General features: G+C 44.4%; 2 protein-coding genes across 7 annotated transcripts; both read right to left on the bottom strand.

The window, feature by feature from the left end:
* Positions 1-19,067, bottom strand: LOC119186647 (SWI/SNF-related matrix-associated actin-dependent regulator of chromatin subfamily E member 1-like). Of its 6 annotated transcripts, none has more exons than XM_075877627.1 (7): positions 18,971-19,067; positions 16,806-16,874; positions 16,436-16,494; positions 15,511-15,574; positions 3,103-3,272; positions 1,719-2,591; positions 1-904 (listed from the first exon to the last, which is right to left on the bottom strand). In XM_075877627.1, the coding sequence occupies exons 2-6, from the start codon at positions 16,819-16,821 to the stop codon at positions 2,466-2,468; spliced, it is 435 nt and encodes a 144-aa protein (XP_075733742.1). In that variant the 5' UTR covers positions 16,822-16,874; positions 18,971-19,067; the 3' UTR covers positions 1-904; positions 1,719-2,465. The 6 variants fall into 6 exon arrangements, with proteins under 6 accessions (XP_075733742.1, XP_075733740.1, XP_075733744.1 ...); XM_075877625.1 differs by lacking the exon at positions 18,971-19,067 and adding an exon at positions 17,205-17,323; XM_075877629.1 differs by lacking the exon at positions 18,971-19,067 and adding an exon at positions 17,205-17,323 and having other exon boundaries at positions 1,719-1,946.
* Positions 18,736-26,758, bottom strand: LOC119186646 (SWI/SNF-related matrix-associated actin-dependent regulator of chromatin subfamily E member 1-like). The gene is given in 6 exon segments (XM_075877624.1): positions 18,736-18,971; positions 18,974-19,073; positions 22,538-22,624; positions 25,175-25,267; positions 25,694-25,740; positions 26,100-26,758. Coding segments are annotated over 6 exon segments (624 nt in total). The 5' UTR covers positions 26,161-26,758.
* Positions 26,759-27,331: the final 573 nt, after the last annotated feature.

Genomic DNA, 27,331 nt, shown 5'->3' with positions numbered 1-27,331 from the left:
TCAGGTTTATGACCGCTATCATTTATTTATCAGCTTAAGTGACATGATCAGTATGTTAGTAGGCCTTTCTAAGTTATGATTGGCCTGCACGTTTGCCTGTGTTGCACCTTCGTCATAAGACACTTCCAAGTGCTGTTAGCACTTAGGGCATAGTAAAGATATGTGTCAATATATTGTGCTGTGGCATACAAGTGATGTTCGGTGAATAAGCCAAATATACTGTCACGCACGCACGCGTGTGTGTTTAGATGTTAGCAGAACGTGTGAAGGTTGGATAGAAATGTTATTCTTGGGCTTTAGTTTATTTTTGGCACAGGTACGAAGAGTCACACTGTAATGTGCTTGAACATGGCCTATCAGACCTTAGAACTGTGTCCGGATTTTACCACTTAAACAAATCTTTGCCTTGTGAAAATTACCCTAGTGGTCGACTATGGCGAGATATCTTCCGGCGGGTACACATATGACCACCGCTTCAGCATTAATGCCGTCCCAGAGCCAATTTTCAACACTCACGGCCGAGATTCCTGCCCAACATCTCACAGAGTGCCAAAGCCTTGACAAACACCGCGATGCATTTTCCCGTGAGCAGACATTATTCACAGTAAAATCGCCCAGTAATGTTAATGAGGTAGTAGCACCACTTAATGTCTAAATCATGTCAGCGCAAAGCGACGAAAATAAAGGTGGGTAAGTTGCAGGAGGGGGGGGGGGGCTTGAACCCCCCCAACCTCCCTTCCCCTTGGCTACGCCACTGCGCTGTAGGCAGGCAATCGTATGGTCATGTTGCCACAATAGGTCATTTTCATGCAATCCCAGAACTTTACGAAGGTGCGTGAGACACTATGGGCAAAGTCTGTACGTTGAGTCCGCTGGCTGTTCCGTCGCCCTCTCCTCGTTGGTGCTTTGGGATCCAATGAAAAAAAAGAAAGCATTCAATAAAAAAGATGTCGGCGCTCTTGACTACAAATAAATCCTAAATACTACACATGTCTGAACGCACTTGCATGTATCTCTACGCATGAAAGGCGAAATGAATTGGTGTATATTAGTGCTCATTATTGAGTATACATATATTACTGAGAGGAAGTATACGGCATGTATACCAGTTAAGCGGCATGCGGGTTATCGCGGGCCGATACACGCAGCCAAAACGTACTATCGGGATTAATGTGAGCATAATACCGAATTTTCTATTTGTAGTTCTTGCTCCGCAAGAAAACACAACGCAGAGTGAATTGTTACAGGTAATTATAGACACGACAATTTCATAGTCCGCGTTAGCGAAAGTACTATTTTCAAGCACACCCCGAAAAGAACACTTAATTTATGAGAATGGTTCAAACGCCATGAAACCACTTGGAGTTACCAGTTCGCTGAACACAAATTCAAAATTACGCACATAACTTGTAATAGTCTAATCTGTGGCTGTGTTACTAGTAATACACACGCCGTTTCAAAAATCATCCCCCAAGTAACTGACGTAGCAAAGGAAAGGTGATAGGAAACAGCCACAAAGCTGGCAATATTCACGCTGCATTGGCGAGAGGCATCTGTCGGCTGTCGCTCTTTTATTCTCACTGTGAATAAAAGTGCTCTTATAGGATGGCTTTGGAAAGAAAACACCTTCCATCCATTTCTAGAATGGTTCGTGCTCTGTGTGGCACACCGCATGCAGTCATCTTTCGGGATTGGCGAAGAGTCAGATGGCCACTTACACGTTTAAACAAGCGCGGCGTGGGCCATAACATGGCGGACGCGCGCGGCCAGGCGGCGTCGGCCCTTTGAAAGCATAACCAAATGGTAGTATATAGGTGTTCTGCGACATTTCGCCTTGCCCTTTGTCCCTTCGCCGGCTTTCGCCTTTTGCAGTGTGTTTCATCGCTTCATGCCAAGCACAATGCAGTACAAACGTGTGCATCCCCAGAATCGCCCGCCTGAGTAGCCTGTAAGATAAAGGAAGCACGCCAAACTAGTCACTGCCAGGAAGTATGGTCGTCAAGTAAGCAGTTTTGATTCGTCTCTCAGCTGGCCTTGATCAATATTACAGAACAAAACTAATGTACAAAGTTGGTTCTGTAGCATTTCAACGTTTAGAATGTAAGTCACATTCCCGGTCTCTCTATTCAATGCTCCCTCACGGAAGCGCTTTCGATTCTTCCCGAAACCTATGTGTAACGCTTCAGTTACTCTTGAAGGAATAAAACTGAAACTTGATCTGTCGGTATGATCTGTCGCTATGCATTCAAGCACATTATTTTCCCTCTCTATTTCCCCTCCCCTTCCCCTTGGTAAGGTAGCAAACTGGGTGCAACCTGATGAATCTCCCTGCCTTTCCTTTGCTTTTCTCACTCTCTGTTTGAACCCTGTGACAGTTCAGTTTTATGACCTCCTGGGCCTGATTGGTACATACTGCTATGCATTCAAGCACATTATTTTCCCTCTCTTTCCCCCATTCCCCTTGGTTATTGGTAGCAAACTGGGTGCAACCTGATTAATCTCCCTGCCTTTCCCTTGCTGGCATCAAGGAACTTTCGCTTTTTGGCTTGGAATTTCTTCTCAATCTGCTGCAGTTCAGCTTCCAATTTTTCCTGAAAGAAAGTTCTGCTATAACCAAACCTTAAATGTACCTAGTGGGTAGAAAGTACGGATCTCATCATAGTCTGCCGAGAAACACAGCCAGGCCTCAATGCTACAATACTCAAGACCTAATGAAAACTGGTAATCCCAACTAAATTCTTTGAAAAAAAAATTTTTTTCAAAAAACAAAGCAAATATACACAGCAGTTATCATTAAACTAAGCCTTTATAACAGAGCCAAGCATGCAATACATTATTTGCGAGGCGCTGGGAATGAAGGTGGCTGTCATGTGCCAGTCATATGAAATCTCATAAAAGTGGCTTGTATTCCCTAAAGTTGTCACGGGAAACTACTTTCCTCCACTTCACGTGCAAATCCTCTCGGGTGCTGCGTTGTTAACAGTGTACCGCCCCAGCTGACAGAACATTCTTATTTAATTCGGGCACATGCAAGATTTTCGCAGTGTAAAGCTCAGCTAATATACTACTAAAGATCAAGACAGCACAAAGGGACATACATACCTGGTGCATAGTGAGGGACTGCACTTGACGCTTAAGAACACCCATCCGCGCTGTTGTGACAACCGATCTTACGTCAGGCACCACAGCATCACTGAAGATTTCGTTGATCAACCTGTGATTCAGCATGTATCGAGATGCTGCTATGTGATTCATGGAGAACTCATCGATATCTGAGGGAAGGAGGTATCATTAACACATGTTATCCACAGAAGGAAGTGGAACAATAAGTACAACAACAATAGCAATCTTGACTGTGACATTCCCTCAGTAAACAACAATCATTCACTGCTAAGTGCTCTTTGTCCCACTTACATTTACTACGACAATTGTATAAAACTAAATACAGGCAATCTTTTGTAATGCTCCACAAGTATGATGGTCTGTAAATAGTAAGCAGTCGCTTTTTGATACCTGGTGTTACTAAATCAAAAATTTTCTGTTGGTATGCTCAGCTGCGAATGGTGTCCCTCTTTATGTCATTACGATGGAGGGGGCACCTTGGCGCAATACGACGTGGCACCATGCAAGCGATGGTAACCTACCCACATAAACAAATGCACCGACAAAGATATAGCGAAAATTTACCATCACATAGCTGCTGCAGTTGCGTGGCATGGATTCTCTCATAATAAATAAGGCCACTGTCAACTGGATGAGGCCACACTAGTTTGCTGCATCGCATTGCTCTTGCTGTGCTGCAATGCTAGACACGAGCACAAAAGGAGACGCCAACAAAGTTTCACAAGGCTTACACGGTGATGGGATATGCGAAGTGACATTCCAAGTTTTTACCGTGGAGGTCTTTAAAGATGCTGTTATTTGACAAATTTAACAAGACCAGTTTGGTCACACTTGTCTCTTTTTTTTTAACCCAGCTGGAAATGTAAAAATCGATAGTAGTAAGCCAGTTTTATTTCAACATGCCATTCATGCCAATAGATCTTACAAAATTGGCACGTGAGAGCAAGACAACCGTAGCTAATGATAACAGGTTGATTCGGCACTGATGACACCTACTGAGCAAAGCCGTTGCAGGAATATGCATGCGACTGCAAGCGAAGCTTAAGCAAGCATAGTTAATTCATAAAGCCCCCAATAAGAAATACTTGGAAGGAGCCCTACCACTCAAACCTTTGACTTCCAAAACGTAAATGCTATTGCTCATTGACCCAGAGCCTATCCCTACATAAACGAGACAAAAATGGTTGCAATTACATTTCAATGAACTTGTGCTCCTGCAATTCACAGGCAAGGGAAGAAAAAAAAGCAAGTTCCGCATGTGCAAAAGCCACATTCACACAGCTGTCATATTGTAGCGAAACGTCGGGGTTGTTCAAAGTTAAGCGCATCGGACGACCAGGGAGACCAATAAGTGTGGGTGAAACTCCGCGGAGGCAATCGATGAGAAGTCAACACGATGATTTCGGGGAGCACTCATTGGGGGTTTATTTAGCTAACGCAACTTCAATTTACAAAATGCACTAGGTCACAAGGACAAAACATAGAAAATGGTGGCATACCCCTCGGCTTGCATGGCTGGTCTCTGGTGGTGAGATCCACTGTTGCCCCCACCCCGACTACGCTTTCCTCAAAAAGAGCCCGAGTCGCTGCTTAAATAGGTTTTTTTTTTAGCCTCCCCGGTGGTGCGGACCAACCAGGCAAGCCGAGGATAATCAAATCAACATGTGGTTGCCTGAAGTCTGTCTCGCGACAACACTGTGGCAGCTTCTGAAACGGGCGCGTTCTCCGAAACAGCCTTGACGCGCTAACGACTGCTCAAATTTAGGTGCCCTTTGTCCCCGGAGGACCGAAGCGGCGGCTCGTCCGTTTGAAGCATGGGGGCTCAGTGGTTAGAAGAAGGAGAAAGGCACCCAATTTCTGCGGTCTGGTTCAAAGCACGGCGCGGTGCCTGCCTTGGCGCGAAGCGCACGGTGACCGACCAGACGCGGCCCTTTCTGTTCACTCATTCTTCCTCAAGGTCCGCTCCCCGAGACAAGTTAAATGGTGCCGCTAACAAGGGCATCTGGCAAAGAACAAGCTCCAGTTGTAGTTGAAAAAGAACAAGGTTTTCCGCGAGACATTGCTCTCGCGACACCTCCCTCCTACGAAAAAGAGTGTCCCACTCGTTTTATCTGCAAAACACGACAAGAAATACACTAAATATACAAAAAGGTTTTGCATTCAACAAGTGTGTGAGAATGCTTATTCAAAGACATTTATGCATGTGTATAAAAGGTGAGAAGCTTTAAAAAAATTACATAAAAAACAACAGATGAAAAATAAAACAAAATCATTGGGCACAGAAATATATAGGTTCACTCGTCGGTACTGCAATACAACTCAGTGTCCGTGTCGTAAGCACTGACATTCTGTTGTGCGTTGTTACCACTTGAAAATGTCTTCCAGTCGGAGTAAAGTTCAGTGTCCATGTCATAGCTTTCGCACTGCTGTACTGGAACACTGGTCTGTGTCCCGCGCACACAATGTTGCAAACGGAGTTCTTGACCCACTCGCGAACCGCACTAGCGCACATCACCATTGGAGCCGCACTCGCGCACAACACTTTGATAAAATCCCTGTTCATCACTCGTTGCACTGTTCCCGCGCACAACACTTCGATGCAATCTGTGGTCATCTCTTCTTGCACTGCACTCGCACACATCACCACCTAGATCACGCACCTGATGATTATCATCAGACTCATCGTCCGCGTCGTCGGCATCGGAGCCCAATCGAACGTGGCAGGGCTTTAAACGCGCCACATTCACAATGTCACGTTTTTTCTTAGTTTGGTCTACCACCTCCCAGTTGTTCTCGGCTACCCGGCGCACAAGACGGAAAGGTCCGTGATATTTGTGAAGAAGCTTCGTCGTCTTCCCTTTCGCCCGGGAGGGAGTCCACAAGTACACCAAGTCGCCCTGATGATAAACAACACTTCGTCGCCTAGCATCATAGCTGCGTTTGTTCTTCTCCTGCTGACGCTTCTCCCGTTCATTTACTATTTTTCGAGCCTGCCGCAGCCTGCGAGCCACTTTCATTGCATCCAGGGTGTAGTCGAATCCGCGTTGCGCGCCCGACCCTACATCCACCGGTAGTGTCGGTTCATGTCCGTGAAGAAGAAAGAAGGGAGTGAATCCAGTCGTCTCGTGGGTGGAAGAATTGTATGCAAAAAGAATGTACAGTAGAAATTCATCCCAGTCGCGGTGGTGCGAGGAAACATACATGCTGAGCATGTCAGCCAACGTGCGGTTGAAACGCTCGCACAAGCCGTTGGCCTGTGGGTGGTATGCTGTTGTGGTGGCATGCTCGCTACCCACGAGCCGGAATATTTCTTCGGTCAAGTTGGCGACAAAGTGCTGCCCACGATTGCTTATTACTTTCTCCGGTGCACCATGACGTAGGACGATTTGTTCGACGAAAGCTCTTGCTGCTTTTGCGGCAGTGGCCGCTGGACACGCGACAGCCTCGACCCATTTCGTATGGTAGTCGGTAATCACGACGATGTAGCGGTTCCCTGCTTTGGATTTAGTGAAAGGCCCAATGAAGTCCATGCCCACCTGCTGAAAAGGTCGACCTGCAGGTGGGATCGGTTGGAGGAAACCGACCGGCCTCCCCGGTGGTTGCTTTCGTGTCTGGCAGTCGGGGCAGGAGAGAACGTACTTGCTTACGTACGAGAACATCTTCGGCCAGAAATATCGGCAACGAACTTTCTTCCATGTGCGTTTGACACCTAAGTGGTCTGCCGTGGTGTCGTCATGGCAGTACCTTAAAATCTCAGATCTCAAGCACTTGGGGACAAGGAGTGCCACACGATCCTGCTGAAACCCTTTCGCCCTTCGATACAGTACACCGTCGATCAGCCGAAAGCTGCGCGCCGTTCTTTTAGTTTTCCTGACAATGGGCGCATCCGGGTGCTCGAGGTGCTGCATAATTTCTTTCATCCATGGGTCTGCCCTCTGCTTTTTTCCAACATCCACCTGATCCAGAACCAGCAACGGTAAGGGGTTTTCTTCGCTTACAGGTGCGGGATCATGAGGAAGGCGGGAAAGCGTGTCAGCATTTCCATTCTTGAGGCCAGGGCGGTGTCGCAACGTTATGTCGAATTCCTGAAGCAACAGGGACCATCGCATAAGACTACCGTTCGGATTCTTTACTTTCATTAGCCAAGACAGGCTGGCTTGGTCAGTCACGACCGTGAACTTAGCACCAAAGACGTATGGCCGAAACTATCCGCAGGCGTACACAACGGCGAGGCATTCTTTCTCAGTTGTACTGTAGTTCATCTCAGCCTTGTTAAGGTGGCGGCTGCCATAGGCGATGACTCTCTCTTGAGTTCCAATTTTCTGTACAAGCACGGCACCGATGCCGTAATCACAGGCATCAGTGTGCACCTCTATCGGCTTTCCCGGCTCAAACTGACGCAGAATTGGGGCTGTGATCAGCTTCTCTTTGAGGGATTGCATGGCCACTTCGCATGCCGCATCCCAGACGAAAGGAACATCTTTTTTGGTTAAGTTGGTCAGAGGTCGAGAAATACGAGAGAAATCTTTGATGAATCGCCGATAGTAGTTACAGATTCCGAGAAAGCTCTGTACACCTTTCTTGTTTCATTCATTCATTCATTTTATTACCTCAAAGGTCCCGGTTGGGATATTACATGAGGGAGTGGGTATTACAAAGGCTAACAATATTATGGCAGTTATGATAGGATAGTTTCGATGAGCCGTTTAAATGCTTGGGTGTCGATGATGGTGGCGACTTCGGTGGGCAGGTCATTCCAGTCTTGGGCTGTGCGCAGGAAAAACGATTGCTGAAAGGTCACAGTATGGGCTTGTGGTGGATATACTGCGTTACAGTGACTGATGCGGGAAATGCGGTGGGCTCTTCTGATGTATGGGTTATCTAAAGGCAAAGAATGGAAGAATTTATGATAAAGGTTAAGACGTGTGATTTTGCGGCGCTTAGCCAGATCGGATAAGTTAATCTCTGCTTTTAGTGCCGAGATGCTTGATGTGTATGAATAGTTAGACAGTATAAACCGTGCCGCACGGTTCTGGACAGATTCGAGGGCGTAAGTGAGGTTAATGTGGTGAGGGTCAAAAATCGCGTTAGCATATTCTAGCTTTGGCCGGACAAAGGTTTCGAAGGCAACTTTTTTAACAAAGGGAAGAGCGAGCGAAAGGTTACGGCGTATATACCCTAGAGTACGATTAGCAGAATTGATTATGTGGTTAATATGACAGGTCCAAGTTAGGTCACGCGAGATGTACACACCAAGATATTTAAATGAATCGACTGTAGTAATCTGGTTGTTATTGATGCTGTAGTTATAAACAATGTGATGTTGACGATGGTGAATAGACATTAACACAATTTTAGTTACATTCAAGGACATGAGCCAAGTGTTACACCAGTTTTGTATGCGGGTGAGGGTGGCTTGGGGAATTTTTCGATCGCTGCTACTTTGTCTGGGTCCGGCCGGATGCTTTCACCTGTGAGAATATGTCCAAGATATTTGATCTCCTGGCGGGCGAAGCTGCATTTCTCGGACTTCAGTCATAAGTTTGCCGCGTCCAAAGCTAAAAACGAACTTTCCAAATCTTGCAAATGAGTTGCCATAGTCTTCGAGAAAATAACGCTGTCGTCCAAGTAGGGCAAACAAACTCTCCAGAGAAGACCACTGAGGACTTTGTTAATCATTCTCTGGAATGTGGCAGGGGCGTTGCACAGGCCGAAAGGGACAACATTGAATTCGTACAGGCTGGGTCCACAGGCAAATGCGGTCTTTTGCTTATCTTCCTCCTTGATGCCCACTTGACAGTAGCCTGATGTTAGATCAAGTGTGGTGAAGTATTTTGACCCTTGTAGCACATCGAGAATGTCATCAATTCGTGGCAGTAGGTGCACAACTTTTTTAGTGACCTCATTGACACTGCGGAAATCGACGCAGAAACGCCAAGTCCCATTTGGCTTCTTCACCAGGACAGGTGATGACCAAGGACTGTGAGACTCTCTAATTATCCCATCGCGCAGCATTCCTTCTACTTGTTGCTCAATCTGTTGCCTTTCAAAAGGGGAATGACGATATGGGTGCTGATTAATTGGTCGAGAATCGCCTATGTCGAGCACATGTTCAGCGACATGAGTCTGCCGGGTGGGGTTGTCACTGCTCGTAAATAGATGGTGGTACTTCTTAATGAGCGACAACAGCTCATCCCGTTCAGATGGCTGTAGGTGATCCCCAGTCTCTATGTCAAATTTTTGAGGCACTCGATCGTTCTCGGGGGCCGTGATTGCCAGCTGTGCGTCATGAATAGATGAAACCCATCCAAGCTTTGTTCCGCTGAGCAGGTTTACTGGCGACATAGTAAGATTAGCTATGCGAATGAGGCCTCTCCCATGCACGATCCTCGTTACTGTGCGTACAACCTGAAGTCTGTTTCTGAGCGTGCTGTTTGGTTCGACGAGGTGAATTCCGTCCCTTGCGACCTTTACTTCAATAGCGACTTCTGTGCAAGGTTCAATGCGAATTTGCTCGTGGCACCGCACTGTAAGTGCATCATTATGTTCGGGGGCACTTGAATCTATACGCAGCCGGAAAATTGCACCGTTTAGTTGCAGCTCTTTCTTGGAGAAATCAATGAGAAGCCGGGCTGCTCGACAAAAAGGAAGACCACCGAGTAGCTCGTACGGGCAATTCTTGACCACTAAAAACGTCTCGTGAACTTTGGTGGTGCTAAATTCGAGTTTTATTTCAGCTTCACCATTGGGGGTGAGCAAGCCTCCGCCAATCCCTCGGATGAATATGTCTTTTCTCGATTTGAATGAAGCACATATTTTGTTAGCTAACTCTTCAGAGATGACACTTACGGACGAGCCGGTGTCAATTACAAGTTTTGTTTCTGTACCGTTGGCTTGTGTGGGGACTGCGAGAAGCTGATCTTCCGACAAGGTGCCGATGGGGCGGCCGGGCTGGCCCCCTAGGCCTGGCCGTTCTCGTTTCCCGAAGAATTAGGCTGCCCATCCTGATTGCCTAGGAGCTCCGCCTGATCGTTCCTGCCATCTCGGAACCGCTGCCAGCACTGTTGTGCTATGTGACCTATGCGGCAGCAAATCTGGCATCGGGGACGCCCGTCGTTAGCACGGGAAGTTCTCTGAGGCCAAGGCATTGGGGGGCGACGCACCTCGTCTTCGACGCCTTTTAGCCGGTCAGACAGCAAGGCAACCGAGTCCGCAATCGTTTTCAGGTCTCTCTCGCGGTCGGCAGCCTCCCGCGAGCAACGCAATGCGGCCGCGGCGCAAGTGGCGACACACGTAGGAGGAGGGTGCCCTGTCGCTGCGGCGGGTGGGAACCCTACGGGATGAGCGATGTTTTGCATCCACGACTGCGATCCGGTAGAATACTGGATGCCAATCGGTTGTAGCCCCGACGCACGGCTCATCAAAGCTGCCAGATTTATGCGTTGCAAAATTTGGAGGAATGCAGTGCAGCTCTCCGGGTTTGGGATTATCATCTTCTCCAGAACATCCGGACGCAAACCGCGCATAAGGTGCCGCAACCGATCATCTTTTGTCATGGACGGGTTCACTCTTGCACGCAGCTGTACGACGTCATAGTAGTACTGCTCGGAGGTTTCGGACGGCAATTAGGTGCGGTTTTGTAGCCGCAAATGGGCGATCTCGACTGAGTGGCGACTCGTAAAGGACGTTTTTAGTAGCGTCGTCCATTCTTCTCATGTATTAGGGGTACCGGTTAGAATTTGAGTAGTGTGCCACTTTTTCGCATCTCCGTCTAAAGCCAGACACAGAAATTACACCTTCGTGGCTTGGTCCCAATTATTAAGCGACGCTACATGTTCGTAGCAAAGTAGCCACTCGGAAATAGATTCCTCCGGTGCGCCTCTAAAGACTGGTGGTCCGACGAATGGTTTAGCTTGGGGGGTAGACATAGCAGAGAAAAAGGTAGGGGGTTCCGTCATAGTAGAGCAGTCAGAGGTAGGTTCCTGATATTTGTTGTTGACTCGGGCAGAGTGGGACTATGGTTACCAAGCAACCTCCACCACTTTGTAGCGAAACGTCGGGGTTGTTCAAAGTTAGGCGCATTGGACGACCAGGGAGACGAATAAGTGTGGGTGAAACTCCGCGGCGGCAATCGATGAGAAGTCAACACGATGATTTCGGGGAACACTCATTGGGGGTTTATTTAGCTAACGCAACTTCAATTTACAAAATGCACTAGGTCACAAAGACAAAACATAGAAAATGGTGGCATACCCCTCGGCTTGCATGGCTGGTCTCCGGTGGTGAGATCCGCTGTTGCCCCCACCCCGACTTCGCTCTCCTCAAAAAGAGCCCGAGTCGCTGCTTAAATAGGTTTTTTTTAGCGTCCCCGGTGGTGCGGACCAACCAGGCAAGCCGAGGATAATCAAATCAACATGTGGTTGCCTGAAGCCTGTCTCGCGACAACACTGTGGCAGCTTCTGAAACGAGCGCGTTCTCCGAAACGGCCTTGACGCGCTAACGACTGCTCAAATTAAGGTGCCCTTTGTCCCCGGAGGACCGAAGCGGCGGCTCGTCCGTTTGAAGCGTGGGGGCTCAGTGGTTAGAAGAAGGAGAAAGGCACCCAATTTCTGCGGTCTGGTCCAAAGCACGGCGCGGTGCCTGCCTTGGCGCGAAGCGCACAGTGACCGACCAGACCCGGCCCTTTCTGTTCATTCATTCTTCCTCAAGGCACGCTCCCCAAGCAAGTTAAACGGCGCTGCTAACAAGGGCATCTGGCAAAGAACAAGTTCCAGCTGTAGCTGAAAAAGAACAAGGTTTTCCGCGAGACATTGCTCTCGCGACAATATACTCAGCTGGCCCAGAGTACAGTAAATATGAACCATGCAGCTAAAGTTATCTTTTCCACTAAGCCACCTTAATTAAGTATGACTTGCAAATACAAGTAGTTAAAACATTTTTCGCAGATGACGTGCATTCCGAGGTTCGTTCAGGCTTTTGAGGTGTGGCTTTCAACATGCCAAACCGTTTCACTTAAGCAAGCATTTTTGTAAATGTCACAGAGGCCAATTTACGGAATTATGAACAAGAGGGGGGCAAGTCTCATTCCGATATCAACATGTTCAGAAGCAGACTCATCTTCTCTCTGAACTGCCTACGGCGAGACAAAAGAAAATCGTCCAATCAATGCACTGCTGCTCAGACTGAGCCTTCACCCTCTTTTGTTCTCTAGTTGATTTGTTTAAACGGCCAGTAAACAGCCCTTAGATCCAAAATTTAAAAAAAAATAGATATATGTGCAGTTTTTCTTTGCGAATACATGCTATTTAAGGAAGTTACAGGGGTTAGAACATCGGTCTAAGCTGGTTTCAAATTTTCGCGCAGCCTCACCCCCCTTCTGCCTTCCATGAAGGGGAAGGCGTAGCCCATCGTCGTGACTCTGCCCACTTCGGCAACGTGACACCACTTCAACGATTGACGTCATCGGCGAACTCAATCAGTTGCAACGCACTTCCACTTGCTGCGAAGAGTGGTTGTTTGTTTACCGTTTGCAGCACCAGCCGCGGGTCAACCGTGTAGGTGTCAGGTGCGAAGTGTCGACCACAAATAATTAGGTCCCCGACGTACGTCGCTGGATGACCGATTCGCTTCAGCCATGCAGTGCGCAGGGCCCCATCGTGAGGCACCCAGCGCCGATGCTTCTCTGCTGCCCAGTCGCTTGATTTGCAACTGACGACAGAGCAACGCTTTTTACCCATGTTGCTCATGTCAAGGGCGAAGTACATTCGTACGTGGGCATAGGCGCTGTAGTTGAGCGAGGAGTGTACACGTGCACGCGACAACTGCGAGGCTGGTTTTTTCACCCCAGTGCCAAGAAACAAGGGGCAGTTTCGTAGCTGTGGGTGGGAACAGGAACCGACGTTGACTTCCCTACTCTTTTTTCACACCTGATTTAGACCATTCGGCGAGCTGCGCGCTACGTCACGTCACCGATCGCCGAGTTGATGTCACTGCACATGCAAGAGGGTCAATCAGGGGTAGAAAAGATGCGCGGGAATCGTTTTTCGAAATAGAGGCCTTGCGCGGGGTGCAGCCCTGTAATATTCAGAAAATGGGATCGCTGCGGTCTAATCTACGAATTGCCGAGCTTGTATAGGGGGTGTAAAAAAAAAGTCTGAGCCTGTTTGCTGGCCCTTTAACTCTCTGTATTTCTGAGCAACCTCCAGCCTCAATTTGACATTATCCAGTTCATTACAGACAATCCATCTGTTTTGTCTTATTGCATTTATTTGACCTTGTTGCTCTTTTATCATAAAAATAACAAAGAAAAGAAGCTTTACAAATGCAGCTGCTGTTACGCAAGCATAATGCTTACTTGTTTCAAATGTCAAAAATGAAAATTTATTTCAATATGTGCCATGTGTGTTCCGAAATGAACACATGCATTATAGTCATGTCTCTGCGCTAGTGCTTAAAACCTAAATTCTACAGTGCTAAGAACAGACCAAAACAGACAAATGGATGATGGCTCTGCATTCCCCCTACTGCCCTTTGTAAGTAAACAAGGTTGTAGAGCTACGAAATGAAATTGGCATAAAAGAGCCCATCAATCAATATCAAGACTTCATATTATAGCGGCTCAATAGAATTATGATGGTAGAAATAAAATGAGGCGTGGATCATACCGAGCTGAAATTACGCAGGTTCTGTGAATGATGAAGTGACCCTTGCATTCATAGTAGTTGGAGGAAACAAAGGAGAAAAAGTATGACCATACTTAACAATATGTTTCTTAAATGAAAAAGAAAAATTGCCACTAAACTGACAATTTTTACGGCTTCTTGAGTCAAACTGCTCCACATTACGCACAACAATGCCTGAAAATACATTTAATGGGGAAGTTAGACATTTGCAACAAATACCAGCCCTTGGGCTTATCAAAGGCCATGGTATCAATGAAAAAATATTCTTGCATTAATAGCAACTTTTTGAAAGTAGCTCCTCTGCAAATGCAGAAACTACGCCACACATGCAGCTTGGTATGAAAGTCTCTTAACCGATGAATAACAATGAAACTCGGCAGGCACCTTAATACTATCCTTCTGTAGACTAAATAAAAAAAATGCAGTTTTCTACTTATCCGATACAAGAAAATAAACAGAGAGAATGTATATGAAGAGGAAACAAAGCTAAAGTTTTCCCAAGCAAAAATATCATTATAAAAAAAAAATAAGTGACGACACGCACACAGGTTTGCTTTTTTAATTTATATAGGCAGCATGGGCACCTTAGGCTTGTTCTTTTCACACTTGTGGTGTGACATTAGGGCATGCATTCGGCATCAATAGTTAATACTGAGTGTGTACACGGTACTAAGACTAAAGAGGATGCAGAAAGGGCAAAGTGCAAGGGCAGAGTTTTCAAACAGCATTATTTGAGAAACAAAACGAAACAGCCAGAAAACTAGGAAAACTTCTAATCACAGGGTGAAATAAAAGACAGACTTCTCTGTCACGCATCAGCAGCAGCAACAACGCCAAACTAAGAATGCCTTTCTAGTTGACAAGCGCTGGCCTCCAAAATTACGGAAAATTTTGCCCAAGGAAAGCAGCAGCAACGAATTCTTGGTGAGAAATACACTGCCTTGAGGCTCTTGCCAATAGTGAAGAGGAACAAGCGTGCAACGAGAAACCGCCTCTTGCCCGCTGCACCCTCGTTACAAACCTACCTTTGTACCTGACGAGGCAAAACTATAAAGGATGTGTTCAGCACACACACAAACACACACACAAAAAAAAAACCACAAAATGGCACAAAGTAAATCCGCGATGCAGTTGCTTTTGCGTCATGCAGTGCACAGGTGTTACGCAAAAAAAAAAAAAAAGAAATTGAAAGACGAAGGGTTACACAGCCTGATAATAAGACAGAACAAATTTAGTCTGCTCACATCTCACCCAACACAAAAATGTCTTCTCAAACACCTGAAATGCCATGCTGTGCACCCTTTATGTTATGAAAATATTCCAACACCTTAGTTTAAAAAGATGCTTCTCATATTTGCAAGTTAAATGCCTTTTAGTTAGGAGCAGTTCCAAAGGCAGTTTTAAGTATTTAAACATCTCTAGAACCCCATTGGAGTATCATTACAAAAGATTATATTAAGTTAGAGCAGCATAAATATAAGCTAACAAGCCAAAGCATGGTCTCAAGTCAAAAATTTCACAGTAATATGTGGTCGAGCGACATGTAAGGGCCTGAAATAGAACAGTGGCAGCATCGTGCTAAGACTGTAAGTGCACCTCACTTCATTCAGGATTTCAAAGTGTACATTCAGATTTTATGACCAAGGGAGAGAGAGAAAGAAACTATGAGATTCCGTAAAAGCAATATCTGCATTTGAAAGCTCACCATCTTCATCTTCTGCCGGCTGTATGCTAACCTTGCCATCACTTTTTTGAGAACTCGTAAGGGACTGCAAAGGAAGGCAGAGGCATAAGGAATCAAATGAGGAAGGAGTCATCCCTAGCAATGTCATGAAGAAAAAGAAAGTGTCTGCCCAATTTTTCCGCATGACAACCAATATTAATTTGAACATAGATTTATAACACATAACCTTACAGGCACAAAAATTTAAAAGCATGGACTGTTTAGCCGTTACAAAGCTATGCTTACAAGAAGTCTACGTCAACAAGATACATGCCTTTCTTCTAAAAATATAAACAAACTTCCACACCACTTTCAATTCTTCATATCTTTATGCTTATGTAGTTCGCATATGCTGCACGTGCCTACCATTTTTTTCTTCATAGCTATTTTGCGTACATTTTAAATTTTTTTTTTTGTTTCCGTGTGTCAATCGTAATTATGCATATATTCTTGCATCTTTTGGCTTAATTTTAAATTCCTCGTAGTATGTTCATACTTGTTATGTCATGTATGAGTAGTTATACATGTGTGTACAGTACAGTCCACTGTTAAAGGGAACACTCGGATGAAGACCATTAATATTGCTGTCCTTCTAACAGCAAGTGGATAAGGAAACATTCTCTATGCATGTAACTAATCTGTCAAAAGGGGTCAGAACTTTCAACCACCAGTAGTCTTATGCAAATCAAAGCCACTATGTCTCTGTAAGATAGAGAAATGTAAACTTGCTGAGCAGGTAAGTGTTCCCTTTAACAGTGGATGCATCTGTACATCGGTGATCGTCACTCTGTCAGGCTTTTTTTTTGCTTTCACACCGATTCTTTAGGCATTTATGTGTACTGATGGTTTTAAATAAATATGAAATGAAAATGAAATTAAAAACGAGAATAAGAGAAGCAGCACTGACCGAACTTACAACCGATGGACTCCTTTCAAGGGCCTCCCGTTCTTCGGCAGCTTGCTGGGCTGAAAGAAGAGGACATACGCGTGAAAGTGTTTCTGCCTGAAAGCAGCTAACATAGAGAAGACAACAAGTACATATCCGGCTCATGTTTCCAGAAGAATACCATGCAAACTTCCCGTAGATTCACACTTCCCATTGTAAATAATGCCTAGCAATATTTCACATTTGTTCGCTACTAACAGCTACAACAAATCGCAATGAAATACTTAAATCGCACAAACTGAACAAGGCTTTCAACTGATGATAGAATGTTGCATAGCACAGACTGTCGCACACACGTTAACACTGATTTTGCAAGACACTCGCCCCTAACCTTGGCAGCCACCCATGCCTGGTATGCAGGGGAGCTGTGATAAGACTTGAGTGCTTCATTGTACTCCATCTGCAAGAGTGACAGAGGAAATTGGCACAACTCACCTAGAAAATGAGGGTTCATATACTGTGCGATAAAGCTGAAGTAGCCATGCATCAAGCAGGTTTTCATTTGGCATTATGGGAAAGGCAAGAGAAGTAAGTGTGGAAGTACACGAAGCTAATTCAAGTGCAGGAGAGGGCAGATCAATGGTGTGCTACGACAGAGGGCATAAGAAGTGAACAGAGCACAACTTGTACCACCAGTCCTTACCCTACAAATTTTAGCAGAAAAAATAAAGAAGTTTGATTACTTTCATTCTTAGGAAATTAGATTTTCAAAAAAATCTTGGTACCTTACCTCATACTTCATAGTGAAAATGCTTTGGATATGGCAGCCTCTGGTTATGGTCACGACACGTGCATGGTTGATAAAATTGAAATACTTTGTTTCACTGGCACTTTAACTGAGTATTAAAAACTATTCCACATGAATCTTGGCAGTAATTATTGCAAGAGCAATCTGCAACAAGTCGAAAATGAAACAGGCAGTGTCCGTCAAAAAAAAAAAAAAAACATCTTGTATTGTAATATTTTTGTGCGACAACCTGTAGGTGAAGAAATCCAGATTGAACTTTAGCTATCCAGAGTAATTAAATGTGCACATATATGAAACCACACAAATTTTTTTTTGCATTTTACCGCCACGACCCCGAGCTTAGCAGTGAAACACTATAACTACACTGCTAAGACAATGGGCAATTGTGAAAAAAAGAAAAATGGTTGCACATGCACCAGTGTGTCAGAGCCATTCCTTTTCTATGTCGATCTCTTTTTGTGCGGTCAAACGCTGTAGTGATATAGACCACTCGCACCCCACCCACGTTGGTTTGTGCTGCACTACATACCCATGTTCATGTGTGCATTAGCTCGATCTTTGCGTGTGCGGTACACATTCTAGACTACAGAAAGTGTACCACACACACTTGTTAGTTATTGGGAAGGAAAGGTACACCCATGGCAAGTGAAGAATAAATACCCTCCTTTTCAACATTCTTTGAAGGTTGTCCCTTGTCAAAGGTGTGCATGTTTCTGTCGTTACCTATAGTTTCTTTGCACCTGTTCTCCATGGCTACACTAACTGCAGTGAACTCCCACTTTTCATTTCCAATTAATCACATGTTATCAACACTCTATGCAAGGAAGTGTTTTCCATTTCCATATGTACGGTGGAACGGGAATCAGATGCAGTCCGTTTTCGTGGAAAGCCAAACCACATTCTCGACTTGTAACTGACTGCACAGGTAAACTCTTCTAACACTCAAATCTGGAAGTAGTAGCAGCAGTAAAGTGGCATTTCACACATCGAAAGCATGACGCCAACAATGTGACACTCTCATTATTACACAGGGGTGAATCAGAATATGAAAGGTTAATGTGTCATGAAGCACACTTATAGATGTGAAGAATAAAGGGAAATGAAGAACTCAATTTCTTTGTTAGTGACAACTGCATGAAGCACACTAAAGCACAGGAAGAAATTAACAGTTTGTTTCAGCTTTACCATAAAAAAAGAAATAAGCAAAGGAAAATACAACAGGTTGATGCCAAAACTACATTCTGTGCATCACAAGGGCAAAGCACAACTGTAATGGCCAACTTTCATTCAAGTTTCTTGGATGTTTGCGAGTATGCATCAGCGGCCATTGTGGCAAATGTTGAACAACCTTTCAACCAACCCAGCCATCGACTAAAACGAACAGTCAATTTTGCCCATGCTTTTCCTAGCCCCATTTTTGTAACAATCATGGGGTGCAGCACACGGTGACAATGACCATAACCATGGTGTAGCATGGGGAGCCCAGCCCAGTTGCAGTGAACTTGCACTCCCACTAAATGAATAAAAAAAAAGGAGGTGCAGCCAAGCAAGGCAGGGAAATAAGCATGTGTTGTGAGACACAAATGGAGGGTGTCGATGGGTAGGGTAGGGAAAATGGTGCAGTCAGCTGACAACACAAAAGCAGGGCCAGACAGAGAGGGGGAGGGTCAGGAGAGGGCAGCCATGCGAAATGACAGCGACGATGTTCATAGGCGCCCACCTTCTCGGTTTCGTAATCATCGACGTACCTTGCTTTGCCTCGTCTGGCAGTTCTCTTCACATCTGACCGATTATTTTGCCGATTTCCCACAACTTCAGGTCAGGGTTCGTAGCCTTCACTTGATCCCACACCTTAAAAAAAGTCACAGGTAAATGAAGCTTGTGCCTCCCCCTTTTCAGATCATCGCACCGACAAGAGAGGTGCTTGGAAAGCGATTAGGCAACCTCTGGGAAGCAGGAGTATCACGAAACGTGATCTCGTTAGCAGTGAGGCAACAGATACACAAAATATGCTGGTTATGCCAGGCGAGACGATCCTGTACCGCTCCACGCAAATGACCTATGGCACTTTGCTTACTTTTTTTTTGCCACAATAGAGTTAGGTAAATTGTAAAGCCTGTTACCTGTGCTTGCACAATTAAGCATGTCACATTTACGAACAAGCCCAACTTGAAGACAAGTTGTGTGTGTGAGCACTAGCGATTTTCTTAAGAGTTAGCAAGCAAACCAGTGCTAGACATTACCTTCATATAATCTACTAGCCTACTTAATGCTGACTGAGAATTGCAACTTGAGCGAGTTGGTATGGATTCATCTCGATTTACTGACAGCTTTTCCATGTTTACAGGATTCTTTCACAAATATAGAGCACTGATATACTAGCACAAATACAACCCCTGCCCCATCTTTTTTTTCTTGGAACAAATAGCTTGATAATGTGCCTTGAGTTCATAGTTTATAAATGAGATTACAGCTTGTATAAATTTGTTCCTTTGAATTGTAGCAAGCTCTGTCGTAGGGTTTTTACTAAGGTTTGAAAAAAAAAAAAAAGCCTGAATATGATCGGAGGCATGTGTCTGCAATGAGAATAGCAAATAGCACAACTCAGTGCAATAAAGCTCATGAATACAATGGTAGAAAAGAACCAATTGTGCCAATCAATGGAGCATAGGCCAAGTGACATCAATACAAAAACACAACTATGCGAATGCACATATGTCTAGTCCTACAGTGCATTGCAACGCTATTGAGATGTCATCACATGCTGCATCGAGAAACGTAGCATTATAATGTGCAGGTGCATGGGTTTGAGTCTACAGATTACATGTACTGCTATGACATACATCCCATGGCTGCATTATGCACAGTTGATGTGTTTTACAGTCATAATAATATAGTAGACTCTCACTGAACGGAACCTGAAAGGGCCAGGAAAATAGGCTCTATTTAACAAAAGTTCCGTTTGCGAGAAGATGAAAAAGGGCGCAGGATAGACACAAAAAAACCAATCTTGTCCGAAGCACTTGTTCCATTTGAGCAGCAGTTCCATTTAACAGATTTCCATTAACTGAGAGTCTACTGTATGTACAGACATTTGCTTCCACCTCCCCTTCATGTATCATATTGGCACAAATTTTCCTCTGAACACTTACAATAGAATAAGCCATGTTTTTAGCTGCCAGTTTCATAACGACATGACGCAGTGATTTCAAGTTAATGTAAACACCTGTCATTATGCTGCAAGTTTCGGTTTCACGTTTTAGTCCATGGCGACTGCACATTTCTACTTTTGTAAGTTTATTCACAGCATTAGGTATATTTATGCTAACATGTTCTCAAAGTCGATGCTGGGGAAATGAGCAAACACATTAAATGTATGGAGAGAGAGGTCAATCATACATTGTTACTCAAACAAACGTGATAGTTTTGAGATTACTTGTTTCGTAGATACATAGCATCGTAGAGCTAACTTCAACAAAGTACGTAGTACCATTGGTAATGCCACTGAAGGTATTACACCCATTTTCCCAGAAGCCTTTGCAGCTACCTCGCACCACAGTCAATTTTTCTCTTGTTTACATTTTGTGCACATATGGCATTACATGATAAAAATATATATATTCAGCAGATAAATAATTTTGACAAGTTTTCATTATGACTTTACAAGGAAGCTTTGCCAAGGATAAAGCTCTTGCATGTTAATAATTTGCTAAACTGCAAAAACGAAAAAAATGAGATTTCACAGTCTAGTTTGCTCGGCATTTTTCGGAAGACATGGTGAGAGGCTCAGCTCGCGATCAGAAGTCTGCAACTCACGGAACGTGCATATGCATGCGAGTACGAAAGACGCCGAAAAACGAAACGCAAGGCATCAAGGCATCTTGTTGACATCAAGAGGGGCCAAATTTTCTAACAACTATTTCTTCGATTATTTCCATCTTTTTCACTCAAGTTTTTTTCTAACATGCCACAAAGGTAATATTATGTTAGCACTTTCAAAGCATAAACTGTTGCGTGAACACTCTTCAAGTTTGACCATTACAATGTCGGCATTTTCTTATAAGACTTAGGACAGCATAGCTCACATAATGTTTCCTGTCATTCAGCTAAAGAGCCACCAAAGTAACAATAGTATGCTTCTTCAAAGCAGAAGTAATAAGCTGCTGTAGCCAAGCAGCTTATTAAAAGAAATATTTAGCTACCCTTTGATCAAAGTTGATGTAATCAGCAAGAACACGTCTCTATATAAAAAAAAATTCAAGAACCACTTCTTAATTTTAACGAGCCACACATTTCTTGACAAAAGTTTCGTAACATGCTGTTTGAACATGCTTTGCACTGTATAGATATTATATATGTACATATACATGCATGTTTTTGGTTTCTTTTTCAGTTTTTTCAGTGTATTTTTGCAGTGCATCATTTTCTCTCTAACTTATTCACTGTAAACTTTTTTTTATTTCTTTCCATGTATTTACTGGTGTATTTTTCTGTGTTTACTTTGTACTTGTCCCCCTTACTCGATGCCGTACTAGGCTCTGTAAGGTATGATGAATAAATAAATAAAATAAATCAATGCTCGTTCTCATAAGGATTCCAAAGTCTATCAATAGAACACAGCACCACACTAACAATCCAGCTTTCAAACTGATGGCACATTAAAGAGACACTACGGAGAAAAAATTTTTTTCGCTTTTTAATAAAGCAAAATTTGACAATCTCGAAAACACCACTCTTACCGCCATGAGACGCTTAGTAAGCGAGGAAACGCGCGAAAAGAAAATGCGGGTGGCGACGCCACCAGGAGATTTCCGCACCAAACACTGTGACAAAACAAAATTTGAAGGCGTCTACTGGGTCCTACGTAGCTTCTAATCGATAAAAATGAAGTGCATTGTAATCTCTGGGTGCTATAGCCATGGCGTACGAAGTTTCAGAAAATTTCATCAAGCCTATGTCACGAAAATACCGAAAATACATTTTGAACTTTCTTCTGTCACGCACTGAGATTTTAGCACAAATATTAAAAATGAAACTTAAGCTTTTATTTTTTCCCACTAATAATGAACTTATGATGGTGAAACATATGGCATTAGAGTTCTCACAGTGCATTTTGTTAATCTAAACCAAATCATTGTTCCTCTTTAGTGTCCCTTTAAAGGACGCTGGCAATCGTGGAGAAAATCAAAATCATTCGAGAAGAAGAAGGAAAACAACATAAGGCTGAGTTGCAAACTGCTTCTTTTAAGGCAAAGGTGCACTGTTGACGTTAAGAAGCAAAAAATGATAAACCTGAGGGGGGCTGTAATCCTTACCATTTTTCTTACCTTTCTACTGTACCTCATGTAAGGCATCAGGGGTTTATCAGGTGGTTTTGGTGGTTTGGGCACACGACTTTCGGCCTGCACAAGTAAGAGAAACAACAGCCAAACTTAATTTATCCTCCAAGGAATCGGCAGTCGAAAAATCAATGCTTGCACATCCAGGTATCAGGTGGTGCAAAACAGAATAAACAAACATTATTAGACAAGGTGTTCTGAGCCTTCAGAAGTATCACAATAAACTTATTAGAATGGCAGATTGCTAATTTACTTAATGATAAGCAGGTGTTATAAGATATTAAAGTGTTCATATTAAAAAAAAATCTAAGCTACATTTCTTTAGTTGTATGTAGCTGTTCTTCAAGATATTCGTTTGACTGATTTACAATTCCATGATTACAAAATATTTTTTTAACCTTGTCATCGTCAATACTGGCTTGACACCCCGCTTCTGTTCGCTATATTACCACTCATGATTAAAGGGGCTTTGCAACACGAGTGCAAGTAATCATTGAATCGCTTCATCAAAAAGAGTTTAGTGTCTCACGAATCGACCGCGGAAGAACTTTGTAGCGTCATTCAATTACAAGCAGAGTTGCAGGGACTTGTCGCACCCTTCAAGCTCTTCCCGTCTCCTTTCATAGCAGTTAGTGCACTGAAAGCTACGCAGGGAGGAGGATGACAAGGGGGCTAGAAAATGCGTTCTTTCGTCTTCATCAGCGAGCATCATTACTTTGAGCACTTTTTTTTCTTCTTCGAACAAGCAATTTACTGTCGGTGCAATCGTGAGCAGGCACGTGGGAACCTCCCGCGGTGGTCAAGATAACTACGCAGATCATGACGCTTTAATCAGCCCAGGGCTGTGGACTTTCGGCATAAAGGGCAGCACGCTGGGTATGTGCCGTGAGATAACACGAAAAGAGACTGTGGTTGCTATCGCTCCCACTTGAATGCGCTGCGAGCAGCCGCCGGAGCGCGCAGGCCACGCGTTGCCGTGTTCCCTTTCATAAAAATTGACACTGTACATGACAGTTCTGCCTGTGTTCTGTACCTGTTTCAAATGAAGGTTACCAGGAAAATCTCTTAGACAACAGACAACAAAACCACCGAATTTGCTCCTTTAAAAATACAGGCCACTTTTAAATTTCACACCCCTTATCTAAAAACAAGAAAAAACACTCAGCCAGTACTTTTATGTTTTCATTTGTGGTTTAATATGTGGGCTAACTTCATAAAGCAGAGCATTCACAAAGTAGATTAAACCTTTGGTTGCAACTACCCCCACAGGAAAAAAGTTGTCTAGCCCACAGTCAATTTCTTTTTGCATGCTTCAGATTGGAACATACCCCAGCCTCTACATTTACAGTGATTTCAGCACTTTGTCGGGGTTGTCAAGATCACAGAGTAAAAAGTGGAGACACACGCTCGGTAGATGCTCCTCTTTACAGGGAAAGCATCGAAAATTCTCTGAATATGAATTTCATTCCATGATCAAGAGCCCGGTCATACTACAACTCGAGGCTGTTCAGAAGGCCCATGTGATGGTGAGGGGCCTCACTGTCACATGGGCCCACAAATGGCGGTGAGGCTAGTCTCTCCATTCCTAGGTGGGAGCAGAACCATGAACCTCCCCTTCAGGACTTTAATAAAGCTTTTTATCTGTCTACTTCGGTTGCTGTGGAGAGAACACAGAGATAGAATATAAGAAGCCTATTAAAGCAAATCAGCAGAAGTTATTTTGCATGCACGTACTTCTCATTACTCATTCATGCGCCATAAGCTGAGGTGAGAAACAAGGAGGGCATGAGCTTGCGAGACATATGTTAGAGAGCTGCAAATATGTATCAGAGGGAGCGTAGGTGTAGCAGCACATTAGAGGTTGCAGGTCAAGCAGAGTTCCTTCCTTTGAATAACTGCTCCGAGGGGTGAAGCCATTCCAAGCATGCACGGCATTTCTTTTGCCACCGCAAAGAAAAGCAGTGAAGGGATATCGCATCTTAAGTCTTTTCTTTTGCAGCAATTGTACAAGCTTAGAAGAATGCAGATGCACAATGTGTTTGCATTCAGTGGTCAACGATAACAAATGAAGAATGATGAAAGGTTCGCATGGCATGTCAAGCCCGTGTACCATGGTGCATGATTTTGCTACACATTAAATGTGTTGTCGGCTGTGCATATTGGACGAAGAACCTAATTCACAGGCCACCGTAATTGACATTCTAAGCAGTGCTTACTATGCAAGCACACTACTTCTCTTTTCAAGTGCATTTCCTTCGAGAGAGAGGGCTCTTAAAGTTGTGCTTTAAAATGCAGACTGTTTTCCCATCATACAGATGCATCATATTTTGCAGACATGCTCACCGCCAACTGACCTATGCACTATGTTTTATGGTGAGGGATTTGTTTTCAGAAAAGTGATTAAGGTAACTTTGTGTGATCGTATGCACTTGAGCACCAAAGCTACAGGTGTCATTCAAAAGATGGTGAATATAGCTTCCACGATAAGGAAGACAGATATTCACCAAAATAGTGATGTGGTGAATACTGTACGTCAGCAAGTACACCACGACCAAATCAGGGGTGCTACAGAGGAGAGGCAAATCCACGAGTGTGCTCACGAACAACACTTACGCCTCCAACGCCACGTGATCCCAACTTGAGTGGATTGAATGATGGGTGCCCATGTGGGGATGGCACGAAAGGGCTGCTGTTGGCAGAAGAAGGCTGCAGATAGCAAGATGCTCAGTCATGAGTAAAAACAGTGTATGCAGTTAGCAGGAGAACATCATGAAACAGAGGGGATATCTGCGGGCTAATTATTAGTTACTAGCGAACAGCATTAATTAAGATTTTCGCGCACAAACTGCAGTGGATAAAAAGAATGTACGCTCCAGCAGTACGAGGATGGTTGAAATTAAATCACGGTCCCGTATGACACAAACCGGAGAGACAATTGGCACACACAGGGGAAAAAAAACAGGAAAGGCGCACGATGAGACGGCTTTGTTGAAAGCACAACGCAGCAAATATTATTACTGCTTGGTTTACAGCAAAAAAGATGACATTATTTTCTCTCATTTGATTGCGCAGCTTCAAAACTTAACTACAAGAAGATACTTTCACAATATAACGAGAGAAAACAGCACATACCATCGGCGAGCTTAAATTCGAAGTTGTGCCTTGCGCCCGAGGCCTTTCTGTAGAAGGGGAAAAAAAGGCAAAAAATAAGACATCACAAATTCCCCACACCACTTGGCATTTGCGAAAACTGCCGCTACAAATATATGTATCGATTTTCCTGCGCACTCATTTCTCCCTTCATTTCCCGCGAGAAAAAAAGAGCATCCAGCGGCGATCGCAAGTAGCGCGTAGAGACAGAGTGGCAAGTAGCTGCTCTTTGTCATGCTCGCTAAATAAACAGGCCCGAGCGAAGCCCTTCCTAGACGTCGTTTAACCGAAAGCTAGCATCACACAAAGCAGTGAGACCGACACACCGCTGTGCCGGCTACTGCCTCACTGAGCACAAGAAAAATGGAAGACATGTTGCATCGCTTACGGGGTGCAGGCGGGGTCGCAGCGGCAATCTGGGTTTGCCGGTAGTTGGGCGGAAGGGCCATTGTTGCGAGTTATAACGCTGGCACAAGGTAGCAGACGACTTAAGACGGCACGACCGACGGTGGCGCGCGCGGCTCTGAAGTTCCTGCGATGGCCATAGAGGGCAAAAATATCGACCACGGCGAGTCTAGACCAAGGAGGATACATAAAACTTGCTGGAGTGGAAGCCGCCTATGCGCCGCTACGGGAGAGAGTGAAGCCGCGCCGAGCATGCGGCGGCCATGTTGCCAGTGGCAGAAAAGAGCCGAGCGCTTCAAATTTAATGCTTCACCGCGCTGCGGGTGAAGTGGCTCGTGTGTTTATAAAGCAACGAAAACAAGTAACTCTGGTTGTAAATGTTTATTGCGACCTGTACGCAGCCAAGTGGCATGTAGAGAACTCAATTAAAGTGCATATGCATCAAATCGCGATGCCTAAAGCAAACACATAATCGAAAACATAGGTGCCCTACTGGTGGTTGAAAATTATTGCCCTTGTCAAAAGTGGTCTCACCTTACTTTTGACCGATTCTCAGTTTTTTTCTTCCTTCGTCATGTGTTGTATCCTCACTTTTACGTATTGTTCAGCGATTTGCCTGCACAAACTGTAAACCTGATTATCAAGCGTATCAAAGTCTAGGACGTGCTGCTCTAGTTTATAGAACCAGTTTTTCTCGGAGGAAGCTCATAGATTTTTTAGGATGAGGTGTCTTGCTCTAGACTTCACCGTTGTGATGGAATCACATTCAGCCTGTAGCCACCTCAGTCCTCGACTTCTTTACAGGGCTAATGACATCTCGCGACGGTAAAACAAGACCACCTCGCCTCTTACATTTAATTAAAGGTGTCAGCTCATCTGAGTGCATGGCTGCTATGCACTCTTCACAGGTAGTTGCAGTTCGACCTTTCGAACAATGAAGCCTGCTATGTATGGCACCACGGAATTGACAAAAGCAGAAAAGCTTTCGGGCTAGTCAATGCGATGCGTATTGTCGTGGTCATCGAGCTGCAGGACTGGGGCCTAGCGCATGTCAGTGAGATTGCTTTTTGGATGTACCATGGCTGCAGGAGTCGTTGCATTCAATACGGAGAGAACATCTTGGGAGCAGTGTCCAGAACTTGAAGACGTGACTTCCGTCTGAACCAATAGACGCTTGTATGCAGCCATAAACTGCGAAGCTGTTGGGTTGTTGTT

Source organism: Rhipicephalus microplus, chromosome X (assembly GCF_043290135.1).
Source record: "Rhipicephalus microplus isolate Deutch F79 chromosome X, USDA_Rmic, whole genome shotgun sequence".
In the NCBI taxonomy this organism is placed as follows: domain Eukaryota; kingdom Metazoa; phylum Arthropoda; class Arachnida; order Ixodida; family Ixodidae; genus Rhipicephalus; species Rhipicephalus microplus.
The sequence above is the reverse complement of the archived record's forward strand: the minus strand, read 5'-3'. Positions and strand labels throughout refer to the sequence as shown.